The 10,175-nt window shown below is 36.9% G+C and overlaps 1 protein-coding gene across 2 annotated transcripts in view; it reads left to right on the forward strand.

The window, feature by feature from the left end:
• ALS2 (alsin Rho guanine nucleotide exchange factor ALS2) overlaps positions 1 to 8,755 on the forward strand; it is a 65,817-nt gene extending 57,062 nt beyond the window's left edge. For both annotated transcript variants that reach the window (XM_016208851.2, XM_016208853.2), the window contains exons 27-34: positions 314 to 471; positions 2,486 to 2,608; positions 3,102 to 3,278; positions 4,160 to 4,205; positions 4,413 to 4,474; positions 5,028 to 5,177; positions 5,408 to 5,504; positions 7,428 to 8,755. In XM_016208851.2, the coding sequence (XP_016064337.2) occupies positions 314 to 471; positions 2,486 to 2,608; positions 3,102 to 3,278; positions 4,160 to 4,205; positions 4,413 to 4,474; positions 5,028 to 5,177; positions 5,408 to 5,504; positions 7,428 to 7,466 (852 nt within the window). In that variant the 3' untranslated portion in view covers positions 7,467 to 8,755. The remainder of the gene's footprint in view (positions 1 to 313; positions 472 to 2,485; positions 2,609 to 3,101; positions 3,279 to 4,159; positions 4,206 to 4,412; positions 4,475 to 5,027; positions 5,178 to 5,407; positions 5,505 to 7,427) is intronic.
• The last annotated feature ends 1,420 nt before the right edge of the window (positions 8,756 to 10,175 follow it).

Consider the following 10,175-nt stretch of genomic DNA (forward strand, 5'->3'; position numbering starts at 1 on the left):
CAGAGCATAATCAAAGTTATTATGTAGTTTCCTCTAACGTGATGTTATATATTTTTGGTGAAGTTTAAAATATGTTAGAACCTTTCTTTCAATGATATTCTGTATCAGTATATCCTAAGTTATTTTCCCAAGATATTAAACTGATTTTTTATTAAGATTAAGAACTCCTACTTCATACAGCTTGGGTAGGTTCTTCACTTTCAGAAAAGTGAAAAGTATCTGACTCCCAAAGTTTTGAAAGTTGTTTATTATTTATTGATTGTTTCTTTGTTAATGCACATTGACCGACTTCATTGATTCCCTTCCTGCTCAGGCCTGTGACACTCCTCTGCACCCCCTGGGCAGACTCGTGGAGACACTGGTTGCAGTGTATAGAATGACATATGTGGGTGTGGGAGCCAACCGCCGGTTATTGCAGGAGGCTGTGAAGGAGATTAAGTCCTACCTTAAGCGAATTTTCCAGCTGGTGAGGTAAGAGATCTTTTCATTAAAAGTCCGCAAGTTGTGGAATACCAGCTTATACTAATGTGTGGGTGTCTTCACTCTGAATCTAGAAATTACAACTGTGAAAAATCATTGTTTCCCTTCATCACAAAAATCATTCATTAAGAAAATGGTTTTATGCCAGAGATCCTTAAATAGATTAAATAATGAAAACATGTTTTATTTTTTTAAATATATCTTTATTGATTTCAGAGAGAGGAAAGGAGAGGGCGAGAGAGAGAAACATCAATGATGAGAGAGTCATTGATGGAGCCCACAACCCAGGCATGTGCCCTGACCGGGAATCGAACCCCGATCGCCTGGATCCTAGGTCGACGCTCAACTGCTGAGCCACGCCTGCCGGGCATGAAAACATGTTTTAACTTTATGCTGAAAATATTGAAAAAAAGAACTTTGGCCATTGTTATTTAATTTCCTTTATGTCTTTCGTACTAAGTATAATAGGAAGCTAAAATAAATGTTATTTAATTCTAATTTTGGTATGAAATATAGCAGTCTTATTTGGATTTCATCTCTAAACAGAAGCACAGAGAAGACAGAGTCTAACATAAAGTTTTGTCCCTGAGTATTTATTTATGTCCTGTCCCTTGACAACAGCATTATGTTTACTTATTCAACAAATATTTATTGAGTGCATCTATGTGTTAGACATCATTCTAGCTCCTGGAGGAATTTATCAGTGAACAAAACAACAATTTTTTTTTTAAATCTGTACTGTCATAGAGCTTACATTGTAGTGGGAACAGAGTAGACAAAATATACAGTATGTCAGATGATAATAAATGCGACAGAAAGAGGATGGGACTAGAGGTAAGATGCTGTTCTTAAGCAGAAAGTCAGGGAGGCCTGAAGAGTAAGGTAATACCTGAGCAGAGACTCTGAAGGAGGGAGAAAGTGAGTGAGTAAGCATTTTTGGAAAGAGTTGTAAGGCAGCAAGCAAATCTGGAACTAGTGAAATTCAAGATCTTTACTGGGTTTAAGCCAACAAGAAAATATTATGTTGGAACAATTATGCAAAAGTTAATTAATTTGTCCCAGAAAACTTTCCTATATTACTAGCCTCAAAATTAATAAATGCATATGGAAATGTTTCAGGTTTTAGGGGGCATTGTGATCTATGGAAAAGACCACTGGGGTGGGAGTGTTTCAGCCCTGACATTAACAAGATGGATATAATGAAGATAAGTTTCCTGGCCTTTCTTAGCTTTCTCAACTACAAAATTAGGGGCAGAGGGAGGAGCAGGATTTAAGTCTACAAAAATAGAGAAGATTGCAGTTGCAGACTGTCTTTAAAGAGAAAGGGTCATGGTTCAAGTCTGTAAAAATAAAAAGGACAATAAACTTGTTCATGGTCGAGCGCAACATTTGCATATAAGAGATTGGAGATAAAATGTAGGGCAAATTCAAAGCCTAGAATAAAAATTCTCAACAACTTGGCAGCTTAATCACTTGGAAAATTTTTTCAGCAACTTGACTTTTTATATAAACACTGAAAATTTTTATCTGAAACCTGTATAATTTTATTAACCATTACTACCCCAGTAAATTCAGTAAAAAAGTTTTTAAAATTTTACAATAATTGGATTTTCATTTTTTCCTTAATGTTGCACATTTAGTTTCCACTGATACTTGTTTCTACTCTGAGAATAATGGTCTCTGATGAAAGAGTTAATACAAATTGACCTCAGATGAGATTTGCCAGTAAGAGAAACATATATAGATCAGAATTCTTCATTCTTAAATAACTAGACAGAAAAAAAACCATCGCACATGAAGATTTTTAGTGGTATTATTGATTAGCTACACTCTTAATTTTATTCTGTGAGAAGCATCCATTAAGAATCTCAGACAACTAAAATATTTAGTTGATAAAAAGTTTGATTTCCTAAGTTCTTAAACAGATTAAATAATGGAAATGTGTTTTTACTCTTTTAGCCACTCTAGAGGTATAATTGTATAATTATATTTTTTTTCTCCTAAGGTTTTTATTTCCTGAGCTTCCTGAAGAGGGCAGCACAATTCCTCTCTCTGCTCCTCTGCCGACTGAAAGGAAATCCTTTTGCACTGGGAAGTCAGATTCCAGATCCGAATCACCAGAGCCCGGGTAAGTGGAGTTGGTGGAGATTGTGAAGGAAGAGGGTGGGGACCAAATGATGCTGTCTATAGAGTCCCAGAAAAGTTGTTTTCTCTAGATCTCAGTTTCCTTATTTCCAAAGTGATGTAGTTGGACTAGGTAATCTCTGGAGTTTCCTTTTAGCTCTCACATTCATGAAAGTACAACCACAAATGACTGGGCACAAAGGCAGCTGAGGAAAGTAACATCATTCAACATCATGCTGACCTAGAACAACCACAGAGAAATTGGTCTCAAAATGGAAACCGAGTAGGGTGTCAGTTGGATTTTGAGTTAGGAAAAGTGTTCACAGTTGGCCCAAGACAAAACTCTGGGGCTAAGCTCCTCGTCTGAACTCCATATGTGAAAGTAGAGTAATAATATAACTGCTCTTTTACTCACACTTTCCCATCTTTACTTTCAACTTTGACTCCGTAGAGAATTTTAGACTAATGATCCCCCCTCTCACTCTCATATTCCGTAGTTATGTGGTAACAAGCTCTGGGTTACTGCTTCCTGTGCTCCTGCCTCGGCTGTACCCACCACTGTTTATGCTCTACGCCCTGGATAATGACCGCGAGGAAGACATTTACTGGGAGTGTGTCCTGCGGCTGAATAAGCAGCCAGATGTTGCTCTCCTGGGCTTCCTTGGGGTGCAGAGGTAAGTACAGTAGTTATGAGTGGAATCGAGTGGTTTTAATTTAAATACAAACAGCATTTTCAGGAATTTGGTACTTTGATATCTAATTATGTGTACAGTTTACCATTTATTCACTTATTTGCATATCTGATGTATTCCACAAAATAATATTTAATACTCTTTATTTTTGAAATTTTCTGAAGATGAGTGTGGACCCAGTTGTTCTTTTGAGTGTATTTTTATTTGTGTGTGTGTGTGTAATATGTATGTGTGTGTATATATGTATAATTGGAGTTATTCCACCTGATACTTTGCAGTTCATTGAAACAAAATACATAAATTCACATTTTCAGAGAAAGCTCATTGTATTCATTCAGTCTTTGTCATTCTTCCTTCCCTTCTTTTTCCTCCTTCCCCATCTATAATTTCTAATTGACAAGTTTTAGAAGTGCTCTGTTTGTTTTAAGGCTGTTTCCTGTTATGCCAGGGGAATAATGAGCGATTTTGCTTTCTTGTGCTGCAATAAGGCCGATCGCCCCAGTGCACAATAATTATATATTTGTGCTATCAAAAAAGTGAATAAACCTGAATTGTCAAGTAAATTTTTTCAGTGGAATAATTTAATAGTAAAAATGAGATGAAACAGTGAAGAAGGAAAGATTTTGGCCAATGTTAGGTCGTATCCATAATGTGTTGGGTTATTGGAGTATAGAATGACAGATCTACTAGGGACATGATAGAAACTTAAATTACTTCTGGAATGTTTATTAAAACTTAACCTGTCTGTGGAGCAGTTATTTTAAACGGGGACAGGAAAGCCAATATAGCCATCATCTGTTTTTATGAGGATTAACTTACCATAAGTAATAATTTGTATTAACAAAATATGGATTCCATTGTAGGAAATTTTGGCCAGTGACCTTGTCAATCCTTGGAGAGACTAAAAAGGTATAGTAGATTTTAGTTTCCTTAGCAACTATGCTTTTCTTTGGTACGGGGGATTCAAAATATCAAGAAATTTCGATCTTACTTTGGTAAACTAGTACCCAGACATGAGTTACTTACCAAAGGCCTGCCCCCTGCCATCAGTATCATTTTATTATTACAGTAAAAGATAGCTTTTCTTGTTGAGCTTCATAAATTCTCTTTTTTCAGGTTTTGCCAACCACAAAAGATGCTTGTTTTGCTTCAGCTGTAGAGTGTCTACAGCAGATCAGGTAATTGCTGATTTGTTGAAAAAACATATAAGTTAAAGTAGTGGTTAGTCTGTTAAGATATTAATGAGATCTTGTTTTCACTTAAGCTCTAAACACCCCCTCCCCTCCTAGATGGTATCAAACTCACCCTGGAGATAGGAAAGGCTTTTTGAGACATTTGGGTTACCTTTTACTCTACAAGGCCCTTGCATTTTCAAAAGTGGTGGAGTGCCTACCTGGAATGAAACTTATCTATATAATCACATCTTTAGCCAAATGGAAATTAACTAAACTTATTACTCAGAGAAGAGCACATAGTAGAAAAATAAGATCCGCTTGGGTAAAAGGAAATGATGTGTGACATAGTGAATTCTTTCAGGTGAATCATAGATAATTGGAAGCTTCTTTTCTCAAAGAACCATAGATTACAGAGGTCATCCCTTCTAGTTACTCAGTATGCCTGATGTGTCCATTTTAAGGCACATGTACCCCAGGAAGGTATACTGTCAAAAAGTTAGTATCAAATGGTGGCTCTATTAAGAGAATTTTAAGGTATTTTTTTTTTTTCCAACAGCACAACATTCACCCCATCAGACAAACTTAAAGTCATCCAACAGACTTTTGAAGAAATCTCACAGAGTGTCCTGGCATCACTTCAGGAAGACTTCTTATGGTCCATGGATGACTTGTTTCCTGTTTTCTTATACGTGGTGCTACGGGCCAGGTGCCGGTCTTTCTGCCTTTAATATCAACAACCACTTATTTTAACATGTGCCTTTTCCTTTTTTTTAACTGATGGCAGGCATATGCTCCCCCACTGGAAAAAAACCTATTAACCCATTCCATTATGGCATCATCTCTTTGTTGAGCTGTTTCCTCTTCGCCTCAAACAGGTTGAGAAGGGGGGTGTACACGCCAGCAGAAATAACTCAGTGTCTTTTTTCTGTTGGGCAGGGTTAGGAACTTAGGCTCTGAGGTACATCTCATTGAGGACCTCATGGATCCATATCTTCAGCATGGGGAACAGGGCATAATGTTCACTACCTTGAAGGTAAGCATAGGTATTACTTAATATTACCTTAAAATCTCCCCCTTCATTTACCATATTATAAATCTGTCATTAGCCACTTTTCTTCTTTATGTAAGTTTCATGCAAACATTAGTGCCTTTAGAGCACATAATGTTAATATTTTAAAATATGGTTATATAGTAAAGAAAAGTACCAATCAGTCAGTTATTCTTCAAGATACTAAAGCAAGTTATTCACCACCCAGTCTTCCCTATAAATTGATCATTCAAAGCATTACAAATGCTTATAAATGACCATCTGTATACATGTAACTCTAGAAAAGAAATAGAAAGGATGCATAGTGTCCAAAAAAGTATCCAAGCTGTTTAGTGAAACTAAGGTAAAACACAGAAGGCAGTATGAATAGAATGAATATGAATTGCATCTTCTTTTTCCTCATGTATTTACTGTAACCAGTAGGTTACTAATGAGGTTCTCTGATCTGGGGGCTCTCTAGGGATTGTTGAAAGTCATTTTAGTTCCCCCACCTCAGTCTTCTTCGGACTATGGTAGAACCATAATGAAGTTTATTGGGAGAACAGCAAATAGAAAATGACAAAAATACTTCTGAAAAAAGAGACAGAGAATAGACCCACTGTGCCAGTTAGTAAAATATTGTAGAATTACAATGATTAAGATAGTATATTACTGTTACAGGAATAGACAAATAACTAAGTGGAAGGGATAGCCCCATATAGACATTATTATAATGAAAATTTCACTTATAAAAATGGAAACATCAGACACAAAAATGGAAAGGAGAAGTCTTATTTAGTAAATTGGGGTAGCTCATTAAGAATTTTGGAAGGAGAGTGGAATCACCCACGTTTCGAATTACAGGTGCTTTAGGGTTAAATATAGTAAAAGAGAAGGAAAGAGACAAATTGAAATGAGGGGTAAAACTAGAATTTAACGTCAGGTTCCTGAGTTGGGTTAATTTTTTTAAACTTTTCAACTTAAATACTGTTTCTATTAAATAAACTGGAAAAGGGTGGTGAGAACTAGGGAAAAGACTGGTCACCAATGACTGACTTACTATGTTATTGAAGAGAGCATCTCTAAACATCACCAAGGAAGAGACCGAATTAATACACTTGGATGCAGGAAAATGCACAACCTCTGAATATAATAGCACCACAGATTTATACAAGGTGTCATTTTGTGCCTACTAAATTAGCAAGAATGTTTTAGAATTTGTCCAGTGCTAGTGGCTTATAGTGAAATCAGTATTATTCCCATATTGCTGATAGTGGATTAAATAGCAATCACCCTTTTGGAAAACAGTTGTTATTAACATCGATGTCATCAACATCAAAAATGTTTGCAGAGTTTGAGTAGTCCTACTCTTGGAGATTTATCCTAGTTAAAGAATGGGAAACATTATATATCATTTGGATGAGGTGTTCTTTGTAGTGTGAGTGACTCCCAGGCCTGGATACTTTCAGAATCACCTGGGGATACTTCTTGAAAATGCATTCCTGGAAATTCAGACTCACTAGGTCTGGAATGATGCTTAATCTGTATGTTTACCAAACATACTAGATGATTCTGATTACGGTTATTTGTGTATGTTATAATGAACAGCATACTCTAAATGTCCAATTAATAGTGGCTTAGCAAATTATAGTATTTCTACTTAGTGAAGAATACTGTACAGCTTGTAAAAAGTTTTTTTGTTGTTTTAAAATTAGAGGGAAATGTACAAAATTTTATTTCTATTAATTACAACTAGGCAATATAGACAGTGGATAGTCAGACTGGAAGAAAATGGAAAAATGAAATCAACTGATTTTTTGGGGGCTATCAGAATGAACAAGGGATTTCCTTTCTTTAGTCCCATGTGCATTGCTATGTTTATGTAATTTCGTTCAAAGTTAATTTGAAATTGTTTTGAATTTTTTTCAGGCATGTTACTACCAGATCCAGCGTGAGAAGCTTAACTAGACTGTGTAACAGCTTGACAACCGGATTATCTCCACAGAGTGTTACAACACCATCTGGCATCTTCCTATGGTGGCAAAAAAGAATGGCCTTGAAATTAGGATGTTGTGTTATTTTGGTTGTTATTTCTGAGCCTTACTAATGATCAGAGCCCCAAGCCCAGAAGAAAAGACTATACAGTTTAAAGGGAGGGTTGAAAAGGAGGTAGAAATCAGATTCAACCAGTCCCTGGCCTATGTTAAGTCCCCAAAATATCATACACCTACTGTTTGAAAAAAGAGGATGTCCTTTCCTCCAGTAAAGGGTATGCCAGCTACACGACGTAAGAAAAGTTCTCAGTATAGCTTCTTACATTAAAGAAGTTGATGGATATTTTTGAGTTTCTGGTTTGCCTGCAGTTACCCCAGACCCCCTTGCAAGGAGCGGATTGTTCTTGAAACAACGGTAACCACAGTATGCCTTCCTGGATTCCTTGCAGTCATGGGTGCATCCTGCTGCTTTGCTGAGACAGGGGAAAGAGGAACTTTTAAACTGCAGTTTTAACTTTTTCTAAGCTTTTCCACCAGGTGTTCATCATGGGAGAGGTTCAGTATAATGACCAGCAAATTGCAACCCCAAACAAAGAACACGTCCAAGTAGGAGTATTCTGCCTCCTGAGTAAAAGAACATAGGAATTTTGTCCTTGGTTTCCTTACAGTGCTACAGAGTGAATACACTGGAATTCAAACACTGACTCTGAGCTGCTATGGATCCTCATTTGTCTTTGTGCAAACGCTGTACCCCCAGGCCTGTGAATGAGAGCCCGAAGAGCTTTTGCATGCAGGCTGTGCTTTGGAGATGACAAAAGACTAGGAGATAGGACAGCGAAGAACTGCATCCACCCTTGACCTAGTGTTGTGGGTCTTCCCTGTACCTCGCATCAAACTCACAGAGGGGAAGAAAAAGGAAATAAGCTTTGGCTTTGCCCGTCTCAAAAGTATTGTGACACTTCAACGTTTTACTGTTTTGTGCATTTTTTTTTTTTAATGTCGTAAGTGGTCGGTTTATACTGTACAAATAACACTAGTAGTTGTTTTGAATAACATAGGTGCTCTCCCTCATCTCATCTGAACACATGGTGAGCATACGGAGTTTCCTAAATTGTTAAACATCAGCAGATGTTAATCGGTTTTGAAAAAGGATCATGGTTTCTGCTCAACTTTATAATCAAGACAAGTGTTTATTAAAATATTGTTTTGGAATGTTGGCTGTAATGTAACAGCAGTTTTCATAATAAAAGACAGTCATCTCTATGAGGTTGTTTTGATTGCAAAAGAAATGACAAAGGTCAGCCTGAAAATTGAAAAGAAATCCAGGCTTAGTACTTTTTTGCCCACATTGTAATCTATGCCTCTTTGTACTGGCCTCAGGGGTTCCTCTAGGGTTTTAGACATCTCTCTAAAATAAACATAAACTTATAACACCTTTGGTGGCAAAGGACAAATTAATTTTCTGATCCTATTAACGTGAGGACAAGAGTCTTAAAAGAAGTCTATTATTTCTTTGAATATTTTGATAGTTACTGGAGTTTGTTTTTGTTGTTGTTTTGTGTGGGGTTTTTTCTCTCTCAAACAGATTCAGGGAAGGGAAGAGTGAGGATTTAAAATTCTGGTTGGAAATATTAGGCCTTAGTTAACCATCTCCCTGTTGTAATGTCTTCTCAAGAAGCCTGTCCGTCTCTCTGATGCTTTCTACCAGAATGTGCCTGCTCGTGTGGCAGAGACCAATACTTGAAGATTAGTGCATGTTTAACACTTTATATTTCCATTAGGGAATTTTTTAACTTTTATGTAAACATCAAATTCCACATTGACTTGTAAAGGCAAATGTATTGAATACCTTTGACTCCTTGAGAGAGAGAGACCAGAGTAATTGTGGAAATGGACAGAGAAAGACTTGAGACCCACTGAGAAATTCTCAAATGCTGGTAGGCCGCCTCAGTTCTTAAAACAAAAAACATGTTACAATTCATCCTTTTATTGGAGTCATGAATGGAACTGCCTGGTTACTTTAGATTCTTCATACTGTACTTATACTTTTCAAATAGCATATTAAAATTATAAAATTTCAGTTCTCTTGGGTGGAATGTCCTAAATCTCCAGGCCAGTGTCTAAATAGAAGCACCTAGCACTCATGGAGCAATCTGCAAAGATCTCTCACAGAATGCTCAGCAGCCCGTGAGGCAGGTGTTTACCCCACCAACCCCTGTTTTGCAAACAAGTAGAGGCTGTGATTTGCTCACTGTTAGAGCTGCGACTCAAACCTGGAACTTCCCAGTGCTCTTTACTACAGCTGCCGGAGATGTCATTTCATATAGGTTATGCATTAAAAGTTCAAAGGTAAAAAGTGAGTTGAAAATAAGAGCTTTTAATAAAATTAAGTGCTTTTGATAAAATATGCTATGCTCAGAACATTCACAAGTATCTCACATTCCCAGCTTGAGTGTTCATGTACAGTGGAGAGCAGAAGGCCATATGTTTAATTTAGACAAAAGGGCTGATAAACGTCTTACAGTGGCTATTTGGTCTTGACCCTTTGCCTTGCTATCAGCAGTACCCTTTCTCTTGTTCTTTTTGTGATACCTACTTTCAAATTTCTCCCCCCTCCCTGCAATATAAAATTTTCAAATAAAGAAGTAGCTCCAATCTGAGGTAGAGAACAGACTAACTGTTA

The sequence above is a fragment of the Miniopterus natalensis genome, chromosome 8 (assembly GCF_054644295.1).
Source record: "Miniopterus natalensis isolate mMinNat1 chromosome 8, mMinNat1.hap1, whole genome shotgun sequence".
NCBI lineage: Eukaryota > Metazoa > Chordata > Mammalia > Chiroptera > Miniopteridae > Miniopterus > Miniopterus natalensis.